Source organism: Achroia grisella, unplaced genomic scaffold (genome assembly GCF_030625045.1).
Source record: "Achroia grisella isolate CSIRO2021 unplaced genomic scaffold, CSIRO_AGI_Agris_v1 utg402, whole genome shotgun sequence".
Classification (NCBI taxonomy): Eukaryota; Metazoa; Arthropoda; class Insecta; order Lepidoptera; family Pyralidae; genus Achroia; species Achroia grisella.
In genome coordinates, this window is record NW_026712841.1 from 5083826 (window position 1) to 5109883 (window position 26058).

A 26058-nucleotide genomic window follows, 5' to 3' on the forward strand; every position below is an offset into this window, starting at 1 on the left:
TCAGTTTAAAAGCTTTCATTATTTAGTTATGCTAGTTTATCTAGTCTATCAATATTATAATTACACGAAACTGCATTTTCACTCACTGAAATATATTCTCTAACATATGTTAGAGAATATATTCATTTATATACATATTATTATGTATTTTTGGGTATTGTTAATTGTTTCAAATTTTTGAGAACCTCATGGACTAGAGGTTTACTACCCCGATACTTTAGAGGTGGTGAGATCTAATCTATCTAATATGAAAAAAATACTTTATCTGTCAATTTATATTTCTACTAGACTCTCCGGTGAAAGAAACACTGAAATCAAATCAAAGATCTAAGAAACGACGGTTGGCTCGCCACCTACCAATTGTATTCAAATATACCCAACGAAAAGTAGGAATGACATAAAAAACACTGTACAGTTATTTAATTTAAGGGTGTCATAAGAAAAGACGTATATTAAACAAATAAATATATATTTTAGATTTTTAAAATAAAAAATAACTATAACTTACTTATTTAGAATTGTTAAAATTATTTAAATGCCTTACTTAAAATATCACATTATTAACGTAACCTTTTTAAACATGTTTTTCAATAAAAACTGGTATCACATACTTTTAGAAATAATTGAAATTATATTATAGGTATAGTTAAGTATTAGAAATGTCAATCATTTTATTATTACAAAGGATTACAAACTAGTATCAAGCCACCCAATAAATAACTCAAAATAAATACTATACTAATATACTATCTAATAACACATATACACTATATCTATTACTATACTTATAGTTTACTAAAAACACAATGTCATAGGTTTTCAACCAAACCATCTCTGGAACCAACTTTTACAGGTCGTGGTAGGTAGTTCGTTGTCGACATCCCGACCCTCAGGGTCAGCGTATCCTGGTGTGACAGTGGCCTCCACCCGCCGAGATCGATCTATACTAAACCCTTGTCGAAGATCCCGAAGTAATTCCACTGGCGGGTGTCGAACCTCCCAATCAGTTGCTGTAGAAATATTATAACAAAGATATTAAATGACCCGGGAGCTGATAACAACTTTCCCAGAATCTAATTATGGCCATTCAAAGAGGCAAAGCTACCAGTGTCTTTGGTACGCTGCATCGATGTTTTTTTTTCTGACTACTCTAATGCTGTTGACCACAGCTAGCCTTTACAGCTTCAGCGGACGATAGGGAGCGAATGTAGATGGCACTCCAAACCCGCATAAGAATCTAACGATAAGACTTTAGTCTGAGGGCGCCGCTAGGGGTTTGAACCTCGGTTCGGGTGCCTCGATGTGCCACATTAAATACAAACTATTTTATCAATTTATATACTATCAACGTAGATTTTCTACATAGTCGTCTGTTCAATTATTTCTTTGTCAATCTAAACATTAACTAACTCTACTTTAAATACAAATACAAATTCAATTACAGCTTTATTTTTATTCATATGGGAATGAGCCAACAAATCCTCTTGTTTGCGAAAGGAATCAAAATTGAAAAATATGTGGCATGGCAATAAAACAATGGACTGATATGCTAGCTGAACCGCGCAATTTTATCTGTACACTTACCTAATGTAAATAATATCGTAAATTATAGCCTATGTGTTATTCTGTCTGTGTCTTTCATCAAAGTCCGTTCAATAGTTTTTGCGTGATATAAGGAACATACATCCATCCATCTGTACTCACAAATTTACACGTATATAATATTAGTAATTAGTAAGATTTTTTGAAGATGGTTGATGGTGTATAAATAATTTTACAAAGTATTTATTTTAATTGATTGTATAAGCCCTTAACAAAAATATGAAACAGATATTAATAGCATTAAATTTAATTATACTCTTGTTGTTTTAATGCTAAACATTTTAGAGCACTGAACTCTCTTTGAAATATGCAAATACTTTGTTACAGTATACTCCCGCTACTTAGTTACTTAGTCATAACATCTACTTAATAGTACTGTAAACTCGATTTTAACTTTAAATACTCAGACTATGTATTAGACAAATAAACGTAACAAACATATCATTGTCTGCAAATAAAATTTATGAAACTGAATTAATAAATTCATATTATAAGTTTGACCTCCTGAAATTTATATTCATTATAAACTTCGTCGAGACATGTATTTTTAAATTTAATAAAACGATATTTATAAATATACTTGATATGTTTGTTGTATCTTCTTCTAATTTATAAATTTATCGTGTCACAAACTTTGTAACAAAACTTGTGTATGCATAAGGTCTGAGAACAAGATCTAAACTATTTTTCCAACTCGCTATAACGATGGTCCCAATTTTTTTATCTAATTTTATTGGTTAAACTTTTTTATTTTGACTAAAATTGATCACATGATTTATGTTTTGTAATGTGTTTAAACTGTTGCTCGTATTTTTTATGACATTATTGTTATGTCTGAACCAATTAATAAAACTTTTCATACTCCTAAACAATAAGGATGGTGCCATTCCCAAAATTTTTTTTATTTTGACCGAAATTGGCCATATTGACTCTATTTTGTAATGTGTTTAAATTGTTGCTTGTATTTTATATGTCATTATTGTTATCAATAAAATAATATTCTATTCTATTCATTATACATAACGAAGCAAATACAGGTGAAATCTAAGCATTAACACAACACACTATACAATACACGCATCTTAATATAACTAGATTACACTTACGGCAATAGGGTTCTTTATCAGTAGTGAGCACGAAGTAGGGTCCCTTTGCTCGTGGCAAGCCTTGATCTCCTCCGGCCGCCATTATGCCCATTTCAGCACATGACCCCTGCTTGTCGCATAGAGCTTTCAGACTTGCGTTTACACTGATATTAACAGAGATAAATCTTAATTAATATAAAAATAGCTGTGACCGCGGTTTCAGGCGCGTCAAATTTATAGCCTATATGTTATTCTTATCTATAAGCTATATTATTGTGACTTTCATTAAACTGTATTAAGTAGTTTTGCGTGAAAGCCTATTAAACATCCATCCGCCCATCCATCCTCACTGACTTCCACATTTATAAAATAAATCATGTCATTACTAAACTCAACACAATTACGAAAGTCATTTACGCTCTCGCTGGTTCAGCACACCGCCTTATTCCCGATGGTCGCGGGTTCGATTCCTCACACAGCACAAACAAACATTTGTATTCATGAGTATGATGGTTTGTATCGGTCTGGGTGTTATTTATGTATATTGTTATATAGTATATAATAAAAAAACACCATATTTTTATCTACTACATGTACATGTCGAAGCAACATCATTTAATTATCTGGGTTGTACCTCACAATTCTATGTACCAATACTGATAAAATATATAAGTACTTACATCCGCACAATTATAAATAAATATAATTGTAATTTATTCACTCGATTCACTTCGATATAAGTGTGTTATAATTTCTTAATATATTTTACTTTCAATTATTTTATAGTATCTAATAAAAGAAGATTCTTACCCTTCATAGGTGAGGTTCCACCGATGAGCTCTAAACGTACAGTTGCCGTTAATAAGTGATTCCGTAAATAACAAATAAGCACGTCCGTGACTACAAATTGCTTGTTTCAGTCCTAAATTAAAAAACAATAAAACTTTATTATCAACTTATTTACCGAGTTTTTTAGTATATTACCGAGACTTTGTAAGAAGTTATCTGCAGGAGTACCTCTGTCGTACCAATTTTAAAGAACAAGCAGCTTGTTGGATGTTTCGGTTGAAGCAATTTCGGTAAAGGCAATGAAATATCCGGATATAAAGGCATGACACCTTGGTCCTCCGGAATGACAACGAATAATGCCGCATCCCTCTCATGATGACCGTAACAATAACAGTTGTTCATGTATATAGACGACGCATACCACCTACCAACAAATGTACCGTCAGCAAAATACATTTAAAAACACTAAAGTTATTATCATGGAGTTATTATGAAATGTTAGTAAATTTGAGAAACTTACTTGAAAAGAAAGATGGCGTAAGTCGTGACCACACTGAGTTTGTTTCATTGGAACAACCCGGCTGTTTCATACCACCATTTGGATAGAAGTCAGCATGACCTGTACAAATAAAGCTATACTAATAGGCGGGATGGTCAGTAAAGGGACTGACTTGAAAACCGCCGCCTTGAAACCCGCTTCTGACTGGAATAAGTCACTAGTGTGTAATAATTTCAATTAATTGCACATTAATTTACACATCTATTTATTAATTTATGAATATATTTATCATTTCTTTCTTTCTGGTTATTTATGGCCCATATTATAAATACCTTATACACGAACATACATACAATAACTTAGGAAACTATTTAATGAAAATATTATTTTATTTAATAAAAATTAAAGTTAAATTTAATAGCTATTTACAATAAGAAATACATAACTTAGTTTCATTGTCCATACGATTATTGTATTTGTATTATTAATTCTAACATTAACCAACATTAACAAAATGTTAGGTACAATAATACAGAGCTTACAACCTACTTTATATTTCTATAAAAAATTGCGGTAGGCTGCCGTCGCCTTCTACCAGAGCCGTCTGATTCTCGAAAATGTGTGGCCACCCTTACCTGTCGGATCCGGCAGTCCAAATCCGATCTTCTTTAATAATCTTCCATTTGTGTGAATAACATCCACAAAGTCCGCGTCAGTACTGTCTAATCTTTCTGTATGATCAGTCGTGAGGAAACATGGTTGAGCTGGATCCAAACCTTTTGTAAATATAAATTGCTTTCAGAATGTGTAGGTGTTTCTCTATTTCTTATTTGCTATTCATTTATTCCACAAACTTATCACTAATTTGAAAGAACATATAACTATTAAATTTATAATACACACATTTTTGTAATCTGATCTATGTTAATATAGTCCAGTAATTCTTATGTGGAGAGCTTCAATTTATACCAACTATATTGTACCTATTAATATACGTATTTTTTAATATATAAAAACATTAATTGTCACTTTCTAATTTACATCACTGGATACATAGTATAAAACAAAGTCGCTCTCTGTCCGTGCCTATGTATGTATGCTTAAATCTTTAAAACTACGCAACGGATTTAGAAGCGGTTTTTTAAATAGATAGAATGATTAAAGAGGAAGGTTTATATATATAATATATGAACACCCGAGCGAAGCCGGGGTAGGTAGCTAGTTAACATTATAAACAAAAAAATATTTCATTATTAATCTTCAATGAAGAATTCAAAAACATGTTAGCTATTAATGTGTAGAAAATTACATTAGTAACATGTGTTTTATTTCACGTTGTATCAGAAATAAGGCTATTTTGCGCTTGAATTAAACTTACATGGAATGAGCATATTGCTGCAAACAAGTAAATGAATTCTAAGTGTTATCGCGAATGTTCATAAATATCGCTATATATATCCCTTTCAAAACTGGCGTGCACAATTGTAGACATAAGATATAATTTAAAACAATTTTATAATTTCCGATTGTTTTCATTTGTTCACTTATAAAGTACTCAGTTTAGTTACTAATTTGTTTTAAAAAGTTTTTTTTTTCTCTCTCTCTCTCTCTCTCTCTCTCTCTCTCTGTCTCCTTATTGTACTTTAGACACATGGAATTTACCAAATCCATTGGATGCAAAAAATAATTCAGGTCTGAAAGGGATTTCCATTAGTTTTGTGCAATAAGTAACCCCGTGCATAATATAAGCACGGGGTTACTTTTAAACAGTAATGTACGAGGTCGTTTCTAAACAGTATTTTCAAACGAAAGCCAAAAATACATAAAACTGTATCTACAATTTTCACCAAGAAACAAGTAATAAATTTTATATTAAATTTTGAAGTTTTCATAATATTGAGCATATATGTAAATGAACTATTTGTGTAAAGGTTTAAAATTAATATAAATCTTCCACTTTGTGCTTGAGGATTTCTTTTCAGTTCGAATACCTTTTCCTTTTGGGCTTTCAGCTTGAACGGTACTATAGCCTTTATAATTAACCCCATCTATACCCCGCATTATTCATTGCGAGGCTCCTAGGAAATGCAATGCCCGGGTTCGATTCCCCCCCTGTTTAAAACATGTTAAAAAGAGTTTATCCAATGCTACTCGATGGCCTCGATGGTCTAGCAGTTTAGCACACCACTTTACTACCGATGGTCACGGGTTCGATTCCTCGAACGATACAAACATTGGTATTCATTCATGAGTATGATTGTTTGTATCGGTCTGAGTGTTTTGTATGCATACTATGTATGTTTTTACGAAAATGAAATGTACCATAAATATTTAAATCAGTTGTCTTATATCATGGGATCAGATGGCGCTGTGTTAATTGTCCAGGGTTATTTATTTATTTTCCAATAAAAATTTCTTACTATTTACCATTTATACAGGGCTACTATCGATGTGACGGCGCTAGGTATTTGTCTACTCAGCCTAAAGGATAATTCGGCACTGTGTAGAAGAGAAAATCCTTTCTTCATATAAACTTAACTTAAGCACTTTTGAATAGTCATAACATTTTTTTTTATCTACTCTCTTCGGAAAGCTGTCTCATCACAAGAAGAACAAGCAAGAAACTTGCGTTTGGCTATAGAGCCAAACATTGTTTAATAGTAAACAATCGTTGCAAATTTACATTTTTCTAATCCTAACTTGTGGTATACAAATACCAACTAGCACTAATTTATTAGTGTTAAGTATAAATACACAAAGTGTAATTATTATTTTGTCAAAAAACTTACCAGTGATTCTGGATACGCCGCCTATGTGATATGAAACATATGACGCGATATGAGCGCCCAGGCTGTGTCCAATAAAATGAAAGTCTTTAATTCTAGCCCCTGTAGCAGCGATCAGCTGACGCATAAACCTATAATGAAAAGTTATATATAAGTAAAATAATATCAAAACTCTTTATTGCGAATAGAAACATATTTACAAAAAGAAATCTTTAAGTCGGCCTTATCGCTTAAAGCAATCTCTTACAAACTGGGAGATCGAAGCTTTGAGTAAAGAATATGATATATCTACCTTGATGGCGCACTATAGAAACAGAAATAGATTGTGAGTGAAATTTTAAATATACAGTAAAAAGTCCTACTTTGGCTGTTGCCAAGTACGAGTTCTGACCTATTAGTAAGTAAATTAGTGCAAAGGGAACGTAAAATATATATTCATGAGGACTATATTGCGTGGTACCTACCTAGTAACATCAGAGCCGACCCGTCTCGTATTGGCCACAGCTCGCCAATATTTCCAAGTATCGCCTCCCTTACTCCAATCAACAGCTATTACATTGACGTCCTCCTAAAAATTATAGTTTTATAGGCACTTGGGCAAGATAATTTAAATTATATATTTCATACTGACTGGAATCGATAAACAAAAGGTAACTTTAAGTAAAATAGGTAATACATATTATAAGTAGCTACTACTTTTATATCCGATTTTTCTTTATATTATATTTTTGTTTACTTCTTTAGGAGCTCAGGATCACGATATTAAACATGCTTGCTGTGTCATAACTTCTAAATTATTGTTCCATTTAAAGTACTCCAAAGACAAATATTGACTTTCCTGCTTTAAACTTTTACCAACAAATTTATGAATTAAAACAGATTGTTGTTCCTTTCTACATCGATTTAAATAAAGACCTAATAGAAGAATATTTGTAGTATTTTTATAAAACCAAATGATTTGAAAAAATCTCACTATCTCTCCTACCGTAAATTATTTTAATTTTTGTGAGTTACTGCTTCACTTTTTTAATGTACTCTCAGACTCAAATATATCAAATCGTTCATAAGTGGTTATGTTAAAATTTTGTAAAATATACCCTCTGTAAAAAGGCTGCAGTCATATCCAGAACCCAAGATGCATTACTGTGACTCATGAATCCATGGTAGATCATCACAGTCCGCCTCTTCGGGTCGAAGTCCACCCATTGTAGTCCAAACTGTTCACCAGGATATACCTATTATAACAATAAAATTATTTTTCGGGCCTGCAATTTATTTCCATATTTGAAACAACTAATAAATTTGAATCTAAATTATCTTAAAATTATAAACTATCGAAAATATATCTTTCTCTATACTTTTAAATTTAAAGTGTAATTAGAAAAAGATAATACATAATTGTAGTGTAATTTAGTTTTATATATTAAAATATGGATAGAGTACTATATATAATAGAAAGTACCCAAATAAAAACAAACCGTCATGAAGTGGTAGAAGTTTATTACACTATGCGAGAGGGTTCAACCCATTACCAATGAGATAAAAATCCATATGATACGAAATTATTATCGTCATTTTACAACCATCTAAGCGTATTCATTATAAACAATTTGTAAAATTATCAATTATTACTTGTTGAAATCCAGATAAATACAAATAACGCGTAATAATACATCTTCAACAACGCTTTTAAATGTTTTAGCTGCTCTCTAAATAGTTCTTTAAACCTGTTATAAGATATTATATTATACGATGGTCAATAATTAATGACTTTTCTTACCTGCACCTTGAGCGGTCTTTTTCGGGAAGAAAAATAAAAATGTGTATTGACATCGTCAGATGTGTCAGGTTTCATATTGAAGATTGCTTGGATCTGCCGACTTATAGTTCCAAGACCGAAACAATCCACATTATTGGGAACGGGCAGAGCAGTTGTACTATCCTGTTACAATATATATTGAATAAAGCATTTCACTTATTTATTTATTACCATCGAGCCGTGCCAACTTCGCACGAATGCATTCATATAAAATAAATTTCTCGACTTATTCTAGGTATACCATAAACACGCATGTAAATCTACCTCTTGAATCCCTTAATCTGTTGCTGAAAACTACATTAAAACCGGTCGCGTCAGCGGCGGCGACTTTGTTTTATACTATGTAAAGATCCTTATTGTATCTAAGGATGAATAGAAAAGTTCTCTATATCTCAACTTTTATTGTTGATAATAAATTTTACGAAAAACAGTTAAGTAATTATTTCATATAAACCTTTTTCTACAATTTATTTCGTACAAATTTTATAATATACTTTATTTGACTTGCGTGGGTCTGTAGATATATTGTTTTATTTAGAAGCGTAAAGTGGTAAACATACTTAATTGCAATAACAATAAGCAATGCTATGTACATACGTAGGTACATATAAATCTACAAGACATAAAATCGGAAAGATTTAACACTATATTTTTACAAATTAGTTGTTGTACACATCAAAAGTATGATTTGCTAAGTGTTATAAGTTGTGAAACATGACTTTTGAGAAGTCGTGTAGCGTTTGTTTATATGATTTTTATACATATTATACAGTCAATCTTTCAACATTGATAGCAATTATGGATCCTAAATAATATATAATACTATATTACCTCAACTGCAGCATAGTCTTGATCTCTCGGTGTCGTGATTTCGGTCTTGTTGTACATGTTCAGAAACTCGCGTAAATCCTCAATACGAACATGATTCTCCACTGTGTGATGAAAAAGATGTTTAGGTACTTATTTGATACCCGCAACGTCGTCGATTTTTATTTGTGTGATCATATAAGAGCCTGTGGCCGACCTTGTATGCTATCTATCTTTACATTAAATTTCATTAAGATACGTCCAACCGTTCAGTTTTAAAAAGGTATCATAACAGACGGTCATCAACACTTTTTCATTCATGTGAATTACAATTTAAAATAATTAATAACTGGTAGGACAGGTATCGAGTATACATCCAAATGCTGTATCGATTAGTGATATGCAGTTTACGTTCTATAGTGAGGTCCGATTTGATGTCTTTTTTATAACTATTGGCTATAGATGCATATATTAAAAAAATGTGTGTGTTTAGTATAAATATGAACGTCAACAGAATTGGATTGTAAACAAAAATCGACTACCATATTCTATATTAATGTTGAATATTATTTTCACAAATAATATATAGATTATGATTTGTGAAAATAATATTCAACATTTAGTAGGAAATTTAAAATAGATAGGTAATTAAAACTCACTAATTTTATTGTTTTTTTTTTCATACTTTGTAATATACATACTTCACTTAAAAGACTATAGTTGCCTAACTATAGTCTTTTAAGTGAAGTATGTATCTACCATAGTAGCCTTAATGTGGTAGATACATACTTTATTTTTGTTACCAATACCTACCTTTAGATTACGATAATGTATACAATATTAAATTAAGGTACACAAAGCCCAAATTGTTACTTTTCATTCTCGTTACGTCAAGGATAAAAATGAAAGGGTAACAATGCATACAAATAGATTATTACCCTTAAAAAGTTATGAAGTTACTATGACAACTGATAACAATTCCTGACCTCGGCAATAGCATCATGATTAGGGTTCTCTAAGCGTGTTTGGAATTTCATTTAAAAATTTAAAGGAAATAGATAATGCATATTCAATATTCATTCATCAAAATATCTCTGGTTATAATTTTAACCATCACCTACAGACTAACAAATCTATAAGCATCACAGTACCTATATATTCTCTGTGAAAATTTATGCGTTGATAAGAAAAAATCTATTTGACTGGCCAAAGTTTGATCCGATCCGGTGAATTTGATTCCTCAACCATTGACACGAGAAGGTAAGAAAAATTATTTCCATCTGAATCAACCGAAGTTAGGGGATTTGTACATGTATGTCCCCTGACTTCGATCTATTGTTCTGACTATTTATAACACTAGCCTTGCTTAGGACTACGTGTAATGTCTAGGGTTATTATTATTATTATTATTACTTAACATCGATATTAAAATATCGATATTCTCCCGCTAACCATCGATGAATATCAATCATCCCTAATCGTATACCTACTATTCAATAGAGTGCCAGCCGCGCAGTGGGTCGGCTTCGGCTCGTACACGCCACCACTAGACTTGCATTTAGTTCGCGGTATTAAAACAAATCGCTTTCGTGATGAAGTCGTTTTTATACTAATTATTGTCTCTATTACAAACAGTCTCTTGCCCTCAGTATAATAATTGGAATTAATACAGTTATGTAGTTTTTATTGTATCTATGGTCAATTGATTAATACGATTGTTAAAATTATATAAAAAATATCAATTTGAAGGATTCAAATATTATTATGTAGAATGATTTGAAGTAACCATGATCTTTGCGCGCTTATCTACTTGCATATGTATTTAAAAACTAATTAAAAATCAATTAGCTACAAGAAAATATGTGTCAAAATGAAAATTATGAATAACCACCGGTATAGACGCAGGTAGGTTTATATAAAATATACCTAGTTTTATCTATTTATATATAAGCTGGAGAGTTTTAGAGGACTATTATATATCTTGGATCGCTATATAACGCTACTGCCAGTAGGAGCGAAAAAGCAATGAAAAATTATCCAATAACAGGGAAAATATGACGCAGACGAAGTGAAAAGTTGCATGGGTCAGCTAGTTAACAATAATTACAATGTTGGATTTATGACACAATACATATATGTTAGAATAAATTCGACACTGCTTTATCATACAAAATCATAGACATTTTTTTTTTATTAGATGGAGGTCGATCTGATTAAAAAGACTTTATCTAAAAACCTTGTGAACTACGTGATTTCTAATGAATGGACGACCCCAACCGCGACAACGAGGATGAAAGGGGAATGTTAGTGTGTAGTAATGTTAATGTGGACTAATAACCCCATTGCTAGCAATGTACCATGTCTGATTGACCTCAACGTGGTCCCTGGTAATAAATTCATGGTGAATTTACTACGATAGGATAACTGACCTGACTGATAAGATGAACATGAGGTTCATCTCATCATTCTCCACTGCTGCCCCGCCAGAGTAAACAGTTAGTGCAGGCAGGTGCGCCATTCCATTATCAAAAGAAAGATCCTAGATAACGGTCACGTAATTTTAGAATGATTTCCTTGAAATTGTTTCTATAACACTCTCCTATTCTAATTTTATTCCAAGTTCAATGTTGTTGGATTTTTCTTTACCTGTACAATATACCTAAGTATCTACCAACTACCAATTCGTATAAACTGTTTACATATACATATGTGTTTTAGATACAAAACAGATTTAGCAGTTTTGTAGCTCCGAACTACGGAGATGTTACTATTCAATCAACCAATTAATTAGTGGCAGTACTGAAGAATTTACCGAAAGACCGAAGTGAGTGAGCCAGAAGTACCCACGCATTTCAACGCATTCAACTTTGTATAAAGTCTATATCTGGTAATTAACATAATAATGTCAGTATACAATCGTATATATCGTATACTTCAGTAAGTATACGATATTTACGATACGTAAGTTCACAAAAATAATTATTATGAATCGTAAAAAAAGCTTGGGAAAGGCATTATTAATAATGGAGACCACATCCACGCGGACATAGAAACCATCGTGTTTAATTTCTGGTGAAACCACCACAGTGGACTAGCCCACATAACGGAGATAACTACTTCTACGTTCTGTGGGCTCAACCTGACTTCTTTCTCTACTATGCTTTATTAACCGCCCGGTAGCCCGCCAGCGTATTATCGAACACAATCGTGTGCACAATTCATTAAAAAATCACCATTCAATTGCAATAAGAATTCTCAAAACCAAAGTGTTCTGATTGAAAAAGTAATATGTATTACTTTTTTCTATCGTGTTACTCAACATGTAGGTATCTTCGTATCACCGTATGTACTTAGAACCACCTACATTTGGTTATTATTTGTAATAATAGTAATTATATACAATGTACCTACATTAAATAGGAGTATACTCATTTGCAGACTATTTATTCTAGCCTGGTCTTACTAATTTCTTAACTGGTATTTCATGATCTTTTATAATAATCAATACTTATCTATTCTGATTATTAACTTGTAAAGTAAGTTAATGATGTATTGTAATGTTATAAATTAAAGTAATTTATAATTAATTCTTTAAATGCGCAAATAGTAGTTAGCAGCGGATTTAATATATAATTATTATTTCATAATATTTAATTATTTCATTAATAAGTAATACAAAATAATCTTACAATCATCTACGGTAACCCATGATCGGCCGGCACTTCCGCGACAAATTAAATAGAAAACACTTAAGATCACAGATACAAAATGCATATCCATCCTGGACGATTGCTTAATGGAAAACACATTTAATATAAATTAGTTCAGTGATTAGTGACTGCTATTCAAATAATAGCGTGCTAAGTATCGAGCTGTGTTTTATACTGATTGACTTGTGGAATAAACAATTCGCATTAAATCCATGTATTGCGGTTACGGCCTGCGAGTTCTGCTCGCACTTGACCGATTTTTTAGACTGCATTTGCGTGATTGCGTTAGCGTGTAGCGGAGCGGGTAGCGTAACCGGGTAACCTTAGTCACCGCTTTATTTAACTACCAAAGCTACATTTTTCCGAGAAGTAAATACGGAAATTTACAATATTTTTTATACAATTGAAAACCCTCTGCTTTTGACGGTAGGTTGAAAATAAATGAGTGGCTGATTTAGAACAAATCGTGCATATGATTGTATATGTAAATTTGCACAACAATGATGAATATACATCAGGAAGCTGCATCTTAACGCACAATTTAACAGTATTTAATTATTGTACAAAGTTTATAAAACTATTGAATATAATCATTAATGAAGAGAGTGACGACGACAAAAAATATATAAATAATCTTTATATGCATATAAAGATTATTTATATTACCCATAACTCATATATAGGTATCAGATTTCATTTAATCAAATTTTTATCCAAAATTCAACACGTTCGATACAACTGATGATCATTGTTTTTCAAACAGGTAAATAATATTTGTCGCTTCATCTTATCACAATGTACTCAGCCTATTGGTTTTATTTGACCGTGAGGGTACGTATGTTGTCGTCATTACTCCTGTAAACGATTGTAATGAAACCCTACATCGCCATCACAGGAAACACTTATCGGATACGAGATAACGTCGTGCCTTGATTGTTATTGACATTAAATAATTATCAATTATTTTTTTATTAATAAATCTACTTAACATATTATATATGGTGTACCATACGCCATTCAAAGTTATCTATCTTTAAAACTAGATGGCTTTAAACTTAGGCAGAATGAAAGTATGGAAGTAAAGTTACCCGACTCGTTAGTTTTTGATATCAGTCAGTTAGTAAAGTTCTATTCCAACAAAGAGAAGCTAAACTGCAATATATGCACATATTCAGGATCCTAATTGCATTTGCACTTAAAAGCTAAACCATATTCGCCGAATAGCAGAACCATCTCATAATTCTTCTCAGTGCAGCAAGCGTCAAGCGAATGACGCACTGACTGAATATGGGAATATCCGCATTGTATTCATAAAAAAAAACTTATCCCAAAAAAGCTACGGTTTGTATCATTTTTATTATGTCTGTTAATATATCATTTTACATTATAACATGTCAAATTTTTGAAAAATACATAATACTGGTTTATCACCTAAAATAATGGTTTCTATCCTAAATGGGACCCTAAACCTAAATAATTATATTACTTACTCCTAGACCTAAATAATTCCGTTTGAACATTTTTTATGGATTAGTAGCAAACCCATGATATTTTCTACTTTTTTTTAAATAAAAGATAATAATAATATCCGTGGACAATTCAAACAGCGTCATCTAATACCAAGCTAAGCAGAAACTATGTTATAGGTACTAGATAACTGACAGAAATACTTAGTTTTTTTTATAAATACATACGTAATTAGGAATGTTTCCTAATATATAGAAAACACTCAGAAGACCGATACAAACAAATCAAACACTCACACTCATAAATACAAATTGCACCGTGCGAGGAATCGAACACGCGCTCATAGGAAGTAAAGCGGTGTACTAAACCGCTAGACCAGCGAAGCCGTCAAAGAAGTAGCTTTCCTCGTGATAGTCATTCATTATTCAATTCTTGTTATAAAGATTTTATATATGCAGCAACTAAAGCAGGATAAGTACTGTGCCTCTAAACCTTTACATAAATAATTGTAAAATAGATTATTTACGCTTTTTATCCATAAATCACTAGTCACGACGAACGGCATACATCAAACCGACATCACTGTATTGGTCTAATATAATATATCTACGGACGTAATTAAGTAAACTTGGTACGCCTTAGGTAAGCCATCTCCATGAGTCTAATTCCTTTACATTTTTTCCTATTTTGTATCTGTGGAATAATGTAAATATTAGGTAATATTAGGTTACTTCCCGCCAGTTTGCTTATATGATACAAGTGGAATTTTATTTTATTTTTCTAAAATAAAAGTAGCCTAAGTTACTCCTTATTACATCAGATACTGACCAAAAAAAGTCCCGTCAAAATCGGTCTACCCATTTCAGAGATTAGCCAGAACAAACAGGCCGACAGTCAGACAAAAATTGTAAAAAATGTTATTTTGGTGTAAAAACGGTTATTTCAATATTACAAACAGACACTCCAATTTTATTTATATGTATAGATGTATTTAGAATTTTAGATCTTCATTGTATTATTTATTAAAAAATACATCTAGTGTATTATATCGCATATACCTACTTAAGAAAATTCTACAATGAGCAGTTTGGGATGTGCATTGATTAGTCAATCCATCCGTTGTATCTGTATGAATTTTGAAAAATACAGAAAACAATCAATAATTACAATATTCATATTTGTGGTGTACATTTAAACAACAGTTGTATTATGCCCCAATTTACATATTATTATTTCGAAATCCAACAGTCCGAACTCTCATGAAAACTTTAGTACCTTATTTTTTTACACTCCTACGAGAAAATTTTTAATAATTTGTTCTCAACCAAGAGAAATATTACCCATTGTTCTTACCTACATACCAGTATTAATTCAGTATTTGAACTTTAAAAGTAACGGACTGCCACACAACGATATGCCATACACAACGGTATGTCATATATTCCCGCCTTCAATACGATATTTTTTCTAAGTTCTCACTTTAGTTATCTGTACTAAATACTACGTGAAATAAAATGAACAGCTGATATACTTACTTTACTCTTTGGTAGAAATAGACACAATTTATTATTGGCCTATTTATGTTACGATATAATAAGAGAATATTTAGAAGAGCATTAGAAACCTTTAACACGGAACAAGTAAAAATGAGTTCCTTAAAAACCTACCATAAAACTTTTTAAAAATATAGGTACATTATTAATAAACTACAAAGTGTCAGATTGATTTTTTTTATTTACAGATAATACTATCTAATTACACGAAATAATTCATATTCTAACATGCAATATGTATATTTTACAATAATATTTTAAAATATAGGAATATTCATAGAGCGGTATTTTATTCACTTCAATTTAGTAGTATTTAATTTTTTTTGTTAGCAACTCATGGTAGAAATTTCCACATGGTGATTGGCTACAATACACAACCGTCAAATTCAACGTAACCAACAACATTCATGAAGAGCATAGTTTAAATCTTCAAACGTAAAGCCGTTTGAAATCTCCTTTGTGAATTTGTCAACAATCGTCAAAGTTATTTCAGTTAGTTATTAACAATTTATTAGACCTAATTTATATTTTAAGCTAGTTTAAAATGACGTCGATCAAAGAAGACGAAAAGAAAGAAATCCCTGAAATCATACATGATCCACAAACAAGCTGCACATATCAAAGGTTAAGATTTTTTGGCAAGGTGAGTAAAGTGTACTTTTTTGTTAATTTAATACAACATTATTCATTCTAATATTTGTATAATTATAATATGTAATCACAAATATATTTGCTTTGTAACATACTCAATTCTTAATATTAAACTTGTAACGAACTATCCATCTGTCGATAAAAAAAATGCTTTCTACTCATGTACTTTAATTTTCGTTATTTGAAATATAGTAATTTATGTCTTTAAATATAAAACTATTGTCATAAATGTAAATTAAAAAAAAATTTGGTTTTCAAAAGTTTTTGTATTCTAATTACTAGATATATTATAGAAATTTACAAGTTGAATTTTAGTTAATAAAGTGTTACACATAGATTTTTTGGTGACAATAATAAACTTTCGGATTTAATTTATTATCTCAATATCTATTTAGACATTCAAGTTAAAATATTATTTCTAGGGTGGCTTTGCAAAATGCTACGAAATACAGGATATGGCATCCAACCAGATTTATGCTGGCAAAATAGTATCCAAAAAACTTATGGTGAAATCCAGTCAAAAGGAAAAGATGGCTCAAGAGATTTCCATACATCGTTCGTTGCTACACAAACATGTTGTTGGGTTCCACAGCTTCTTCGAGGACTCTCTCAATATTTACATTATACTTGAACTCTGTAAACGACGGGTAAGTTTACAACATTTATTTATCATTATGGTATATCCTGGGTTACCACTGACGGGTCATCAGTGGAAAAAGATATGACATAATTAACGTGACCATTTATTCTTTGACTCAAAACGGGACATTTATTTATATCAATTAATAGACAGTCAATAAAGGAAACAATTTATTAAAGCTAATTCTTTAAAAAAAAGTATTACCCCCGTAAAAAGGGAGATGTAACATATATAAAAGAATAATAATAATTAACTCTTTATTGTGTACACAAAATAAACAATAAGAAAATACAGTAAATAGAAAAGTAATTACAATAGGCAGTCTTCACGCTATATGCAGTCTCTTACAGACAACCTAGAGGAGAGGACGTATCGTCGATTAAATAGAAAAATGACTTTTTTCAAAATCAGAAGCTAGAATTGCCACCTTTTATATAAGTCAATTAAATTAACAGCGCCGTCTTAATCATTATCTAAATACTTTTAAAATGATATATGATACTTCTTTGTGAATTTAAAACTTTAATTGCTTGTCTACAAGACAATATAAAAATGGCACGTTTTTTTATATTCACCTTAATTATCAACAATAATCTACATCACAACCGGCCTGCTCGACTAAACATATTTTCACCGAGTTTCCAAAAACGGGACAATTTTGCGTCCCAGAGTTAATTTCGGGGACACCGGGACTTGTTGTTATAAAAAGGGACAGTCCCGTTTAAAACGGGACGTCTGGTCACGTTAGACATAATGTCAGTAAGCCTATCTGATCAGATTTTTTTTATTTTATTCATTGGGTTGTTTGGGCTATTGTCTGGTGCATGAACCTGTAGCACTGCAATCTACATAGATTTATTATCATATCAGATTCACCATGATGATTTCCATGACTGCTTAAAAGTCAACCTTACTATACATGTACTATACATTGCCAGTAAGGCCACTTTATTATTAACAATCTTGAACATTATTATTATATCTGTCATACAATTACTCTCACTATAAAATTTGTTCAATAAGGCATTTAGGAACCAAGCACTATATAATTGTATTTCTAAATGAGTAAAATAAAGAATAAGTCAATATATTTTATAATACAGATCACCCTTTCAATATGAACTAGTTGCTGCAGTAGTTTTCAATAATAACCTTGACAGGGTAGTCAATCATCAGTCTGTTTATGTAGGAAACTGCTCTAAAATATGCCGTATGTGGCCTACCAACTGATAGTCCATGATAACATATAACCTAATCCACTCAGGACTAACTGAAGAGATGAAGATTCTACTGAGAATCACACTGTACCTACAACATTTAACTTTTACCACATCTGCCCATTGCCTTAGACTGATTACAAGTTGGACACAGAAATAAAAGAAAAATGTGACTCCCATATATTTACAGTATTAGTATTACTTTTTCCTTATTAGCTTCTACAGTAATATACTTATCCTTGAAATTTATTATGATTATACCTTCTGTGTCCTAAAATTTATTCACAAAATACAAAGATTATTCTTTCTTATCCCATAATTTTTAGCAGGTTGTATATATAATTTTTTTGTTATTGGTTTATGTCATTATCCCAATCTAAACAAATGATGTTTTGATTTGTAGTCACTCTTGTTTTATCCTATAGTCAATGATGGAGCTCCATAAGCGGCGAAAAGCTATAACTGAACCAGAAACAAGGTTCTACATGCACCAGATTCTCCTTGGTGTGCAGTATTTACACAGCAAAAGGATCATCCACAGGGATCTGAAGCTTGGCAATCTATTTCTTGATGATGATCTTCATGTTAAGATTGGTGACTTTGGCCTTGCAGCTAGAATTGAATATGAAGGTATGGAAAGAATTGTTTTCTTAGTTCATTATGTTCTCATTTGTATTGTGTTATGACTGAATAAATAAAAGTAATAAGTAGCTGTTGATTACACAATAAACCTTTGAATACTACCAAAAATGGTTATAAAGTCATTGTACATCTTTGATGTCTTTAGACGCCTCCTTATTTTTTAATAAAACACATAAAATATCATTTTCTATATGGTTGATATTTCCAGGAGAGAGAAAGCAGACTTTATGTGGGACTCCAAACTACATAGCGCCAGAGATATTGACGAAAAAGGGCCATTCCTTTGAAGTGGACATATGGAGTCTTGGTTGCATCATGTATACTTTACTGGTTGGCAAACCACCATTTGAAACATCCACCTTAAAAGACACATACAAAAGGATCAAGCAGTGTGAATACAGGTATAAAATATACTTAGAATTCCTATACAATATTTAATTATATCATTTTGTACATATATAGTTACATAATAGTTTTAAAAGAATTTTAGTTCTAAAATATAGGTATATTTGTCATGTACCTATATTTTAGATCTAAACACTCAGGATAAGATCAATCAGACCTTCTTATTTGGGAACACTGTCTTAATCATGATGTTGATGATGCCTAGCTGAATATGATTAAATATGAACAAATGGAAAATATTGAACATATCCATAGTTTCTATTGTTTCTATTATATACTAATAGTAATGGGCTTAATGACAAGAACAAAAAAATAATGAATAATAAACTGAAATGGAGTCACATATATCAATGTACATACATCAATATACAATGTCAACCACTGTATACATTTGTTTACATACTATTTTAAACATTCTGCATTCTGTTATTCACATAGTAAAGGTGATATGAATGACGGTACACTCTGACTACATGCAAAATTAATGATCTATATTGATATTAAAATACTTATAATGCAATATAGAATAATTGCCATGCATAATAATTATATGATTAAGTTTTTATTGGTTCTTGATTTATTTTCTCCTTCGTCATCTCATCGCAAGCTAAGCAGAGAAAATACATAATATTATTTTTTGAAAATACATACATAATACATAATAATATACATAAAAATACCAAGGCCAATGCCAACAATCATAACATACTAAGTACAAATGTTTATATCGTGCAAGGAATGAACCCGCGACCGTCAAAAGTAAGACCATATGCTAAAGCGCTGTTTGTTATATTATGTTGTCTGTTTGGTATATACTTGGAAATTACAGAATAAGAGGCATGACATCTTAGTGATCTAAAAGAGATGGTCACAGCTGTCACATGATAGTATAATGACTTGTGCTGTTTATATACATATAATGATTACGCCTGACCATCGGTGAGCTCATGAGCTTTTTATCATTCGACTACTTATTACTTCGACGACTTCGACAACTTTTGATTACTTCGACGATTAAAACGATTTATAACTATTTACCCCCATCCCTCATGAAAAAGTTCTACAGTGTGTAAGTTAAATTCATTAGAGCTCGCTTGTATTGTCTAGTGAGGGAGTATACCTAGCGATGCGAGTAATTTGCGCTGGCCCCTGGAAAGCAATGTGTAGCCGTTACGCTCAGGCGGTAATCGACCATAATACAGTCGAACACTACTACAGGTTGTTACGAATCATTTGAATGTAGAGGTGATGGCGGGGTTTACAGTGCTTATGTGCATCTGTCTACGTGCATCATTTTGTGAACCGCTCCTATGGACCTACAGCGACGACTGCAGATCAACTGTAGTCGCTAATGTTTGCTTCTGTGACTACTACACGTGAATTAATACTACCATTTGTGATATAACAATTGACTACAGAAAACTAAAACAAATCATAAAACGTAAACAAATTTATGTAAATAACTCACTGAATAATTATAATTTAATACTCAAAATGAAGTTAATATTTATGTAATTTTTCATGATGCTATAATTTTTTGGAGTTCCTACCGAGTACTGATTATTAGGATAATTTTTTTACGAGTTTTTTTAATGTAATATTTTAATTGTTGTTGCATATTATCCTATAATAGTTATTCAGTATTATTTGATCATGTACAATATTCAGAAGATAAATTGTAAGTTGAGAGGCTTATGAAACAGAATTTGAATCCTCTACTATAGTATGTGTTCATGTCATTCATGGTTTTAATTTCATTCCTCATTTGTAACTAAGACTGTGTATCGTATGGTACAATTGTTAAGATTTAAATGGTGTTAAAAAATTCGCAATAAATGTGCATGGTGTGTTGTATCTTGCACTTGTATCCGTAAATTATTGCCCATCTATATATAAATTACGTGATACGAATTTTATGACATTTGATCTCTCGCCTCGGTCTTGTCACAGTTGGTCATATTTGTGCCCTCCTTTGTGACGTGACATATTTTACAATTATAATAAATACTATCTGGTACCCTCGATTCACCTGTCTTTTTTAAAAAACAAGATAGCCTATGTTCGTTCTCGACGAAAATTTGTCTTCACTCCCAAATTTCATTAACATCTGTTCTGCCGTTAATTGTAAAAAGGTAATGAGGACAAACACGCGCACGAAAGTGTCTATTTCAAATATTACTATAGTTTGCGAAATTATTATTGCATGTTTCATTAGTACTTCAAATTTCTTGTCTTGGTACTTGATATATTGAATTATGAATTGTGATGTCACGATATACATAAAAGACCCTCCCCATTCGTTGTTACATTTACCGTGTACTGTAAATTATTGCTTGCCCGACATATTTTGAGGTCATGAATTGAAGTGTATGTCACGTGTGTGAAAGGATCCCGTCGTCCCTCCGGAAGCCAGCCGCCTCCATGATAGTACTGCAGCTGCAGTCGAACCCGGCGCGGCGGCCCTCCGTCGACAAGTTACTGCAGCATGAGTTCTTCTCGTCTGGTATACTGCCGGCGGCGCTGCCCCTCTCCTGCCTCACAACTGCGCCGCGTACAGACCAACTGGAGAGCATGTCACTGAATCGCCGCCCTCTCAACGAGGTTCATTCTAATGGTAAGTCATATTTTATCATATATGTCGTATATATTATATTTTAATTGCTAGTTATAGAATTGGGCACCCGCCTGCGCTTACGATATACGCTGGCGGGACATCAATAGTGGATGATAAGATGAGCATGAAGTTAGGTCAGTTAACCCATCGTAGCAAATTCACCAGGAATTTATCACGAATGTTTCCAGGGGGGATTGTGGAAGTCATCCTGACATGATCCATTTCTAGCCCGGAGCTAGACCACGTTACTAACAATTCTTTTCCTGCCAATGTATATATATTGTAAAAATACAATATCATTGTCGTGAGTAATTTATGTTTAAATGTATTGTGCAGAATTATTTTTCATTCAAAGATATAAAATGGTGTACAGACCTGTAGGAGTCCCTCTAAAAAATACAGATATTTGAATATTATATCATTGTCTCTGTCCCTTATAGAATTACTAACGATAACGCCTAAGAAAACAATTTAAATAGTATCGACATACTTATCATTATACTATTCTATGTATCGTTTATCTCTAATCATTATTCGATAACTCGTTTAATATACAGCATGCTGCCTTTCCGATAGTAGACACGGAATAATTACATTTGGTTGATATAGCCGAAGTTCACCATGCAACATTCGCTTACTACAACTTAAACGTGGACGGCGTTGGGTTTGGATAATACAGAGCGCAGGCTTTTAAATGTTCTGCAGAAATGTCACACTCAAATCACAATTTTTTGTTTAAATCTAACGGAATTATAGGTAATGCATTGTAGGTATTTCTCGCGCTCTAAATGTATTTGTAATGCAACATTTCTTATCAATCAATGAAAATGAGCATGATACTACAGCCTATAGAATCTTATATTTACACTAGTCCAAATGCTACTTTAGAACAAATGGCAATGGCGGTAGACTCGCCAGTGAAACGAGACGTGTTGACTGCTGAACCGCGGGCCGTGGAACCGACTTCGCACAGACAGAATCTCATCGCACTCCGCGACCAACTTGCCGCTCTGCTTGTTAACAAGGTGGGTAAAATCGCAATAAATAATTTAGGTGCAAAGGAGAACCTACATCAATATCTAAAGGAATGGCATATTTAGTTTACAATTTGTCGGCAAGTTAACATATGTATTTTTCACTTTATTGATCAGCAATGGAGCACACCACCTTGTTTCTGATGGTTGCACATTCGATTCATCGCTCATTACAATCAATTATGGTGATATTCATCAGATACTCTAATGAATATCAGTTTTATTGTTTGTATCGGTCTGATTGTTTTCTATTTATATGTGGTATATGTATATAATTACCAAATGTATTTATAATAATTGTCTAGTACCTAAAACACAAGCTCTGCTTGGGACTAGAAGGTGCTGGGAAAATTTATTTGTGTTATTATTATTATATTATATTTCTTTTCTTCCCTATGGAAATCGTGCAGTTAAAATGTCGTCCAGAATGCCTTACTGACGAACTGAGCGATCCAGCCGCGCAGCCATTAGTGTGGGTCGGCAAGTGGGTTGACTATAGCGACAAGTATGGCTTTGGATACCAGCTTTGCGACGAGAGCGTCGGCGTCATGTTCAATGATACCACCAAGCTTATTATGTTAGCTAATGGACTGTAAGTAGCCTATATGTTAAGCCAAAATATAGATATATATATATATACTAGATTCACTTTTAGTGTTGGTTAGATCTATTATGTTAACTGATAATGCTCCTATGAATAAGGATAAATGTAATAACTATGAAGTGCACCCTATTTTGTGTTTGCCTATAGGTGATGACAACTACATACTTGAAAATGACCTAATAGCATTCAAAATAGTAAAATATAACTCTTATTTTTATCCAGAAATGTGCACTACATTAACCGACAAGGACAGGAACAATATATGACAATGCGAGAATACCCACAGGAACTTGACAAGAAAATGAAACTACTCACATACTTCAGGAGATACATGACTGAACATCTCATGAAAGCAGGTATGTAAATAAAAATATAATATGACTCAACACATTTGAAAAAGAGAGGGCCAAATACCCCAATACCCCCAATAAAAAAATAATAACACACATGTTTATAATACACGTAAACTTAATTAATCGTATAACTTGATAGATGTCAATATTAAGATTGGATTAGATATCCATGTATGCACCATCTTATGTTTATGAAAATATATGAAGTAAAACTTGTGTCTGAAAAAACATAAAGCATGATTGTGTCATATAATTAAATGCTAGCAAGCTCCAGTTATGTTCCTTATTAACTCCCTAGTACTTGCAGCCCTCCACTATAATATCTATTTCGTCATCCTTTCATCGAACATTCTTATAAAATGCTGAGATGTCGTAACCTATGTTACATACACATTTTATAATATAGTATAAAATATGTTTGAATTGTGTATAGGTGCATCTGTACCAGTGAGAGAGAGTGACGGACTATCGCGGTTGCCACATCTCCACCAATGGTTCAGAACCACACTGGCCGTCATTATGTATCTAACGAATGGAACATTACAGGTATGTTTTCAAATGTAGATTAATGTAAATATTTAAAAAATCAAGTATTTGATTCTCGATTCATCTTTTTATTCAATATAATACATACGTCACAGGAAAAGAATGTTGCATTTTTCTAAAATGAAATAAATAAATTTGTTTTATTACGACCATTTAAGAAAATATTTAACTATAATTTATACTTACAGATTAACTTTCAAGATCATACAAAAATTATCTTGTGTCCATTGATGCAAGCTGTCACTTATATTGATATGGAGAAAAATTTCCGAACATTCCGGTTCAGCACGATTGAAGAGCACGGTTGCGACAAGAAGTTGTACACCAACCTTACCTATGCACTAGAAAAACTAAACAGCGTACTAGCCAATAAACTGTGCTAACTTGAAACTAAGTAATTTAATTAAATGAATTCTTCCTTCAAAGGGTCCATGTACCCCCGAAGATAACCAGTGGACCAATGTTCGATGGGTTAGAGCCCTATTGATTAGGTTACATAAACGTTTTATCTACATTTATGTCTTTGTTAAAGTATTATTGTCACAAAAATCAATTTCCGTTGGATTTTTATTTTATTCCTATATTTCTTATTCTATGTTTGTATCCACCGGTGCATTTATTTATTTTAATAAAAATATATTTTCTGATTTTAATTTCTCATGTTTTCCAACTTTACATTTTAAATACAATTTTAATAAAAGTAAACAATATGTATTACAATAGTACAAAGTCTCAAGGATCCACTCGTGCCGTAACATTATAAAATACTAATGTGTATTTTGTTCATTCAGAAATGAATTAAGGTAACTTAAATTTTAGTAATAAACTTCCAAGCATAGTCAAATAGGCACCATGACTGAGGGCTAGGGTGCAAGTTCACAATCGTTTGGAGTTTTTTTATTTAGTTTTATAACTATATTTTTATAGCTTACTCTTTCCGTGCTTCAGTAACATCGGATCTAAATTATTTTTACTCCAATAAATGACATGGATGCATCAAATAAACTTAAGTACTTATATTTTCTGGCTTATAACGTTTAGTTATAATTCCCAAATAGATTTTTAGACCAACAGTATTATAAATTCGATGGTGTTGAAGCACTTATTTGTAACTTGAAGTTTCTCAGGGGTTAGTATCCTCATGTAACAATGAATATTGACAATAAAGTTGTAAGAAAAATAAAACCGCATTTTTATATTAATGTCTATTTCTATTCTTTTTTTATAATTTAATA

The 26058-nt window shown here is 31.9% G+C and overlaps 2 protein-coding genes across 3 annotated transcripts; one reads left to right on the forward strand and one right to left on the reverse strand.

Annotated features, from left to right (window-relative positions):
* Positions 1-731: 731 nt before the first annotated feature.
* On the reverse strand, positions 732-13399 carry LOC131844625 (pancreatic triacylglycerol lipase-like). Its single transcript, XM_059193568.1, has 11 exons — positions 13077-13399; positions 9412-9512; positions 8542-8703; positions 7859-7996; positions 7226-7329; positions 6765-6892; positions 4611-4751; positions 3997-4095; positions 3498-3609; positions 2709-2851; positions 732-1010 (listed from the first exon to the last, which is right to left on the reverse strand). The coding sequence occupies exons 1-11, from the start codon at positions 13165-13167 to the stop codon at positions 820-822; spliced, it is 1410 nt and encodes a 469-aa protein (XP_059049551.1). The 5' UTR covers positions 13168-13399; the 3' UTR covers positions 732-819.
* On the forward strand, positions 12132-25983 carry LOC131844622 (serine/threonine-protein kinase polo). Of its 2 annotated transcripts, XM_059193566.1 has the most exons (11): positions 12132-12274; positions 16652-16760; positions 17191-17415; positions 19051-19255; positions 19476-19668; positions 22060-22286; positions 23175-23311; positions 23731-23912; positions 24147-24280; positions 24711-24823; positions 25012-25983. In XM_059193566.1, exons 2-11 carry the CDS (start codon positions 16662-16664, stop codon positions 25204-25206), a joined length of 1710 nt encoding a protein of 569 aa, XP_059049549.1. In that variant the 5' UTR covers positions 12132-12274; positions 16652-16661; the 3' UTR covers positions 25207-25983. The 2 variants fall into 2 exon arrangements, with proteins under 2 accessions (XP_059049549.1, XP_059049548.1); XM_059193565.1 differs by lacking the exon at positions 12132-12274 and having other exon boundaries at positions 16497-16760; positions 25012-25982.
* The last annotated feature ends 75 nt before the right edge of the window (positions 25984-26058 follow it).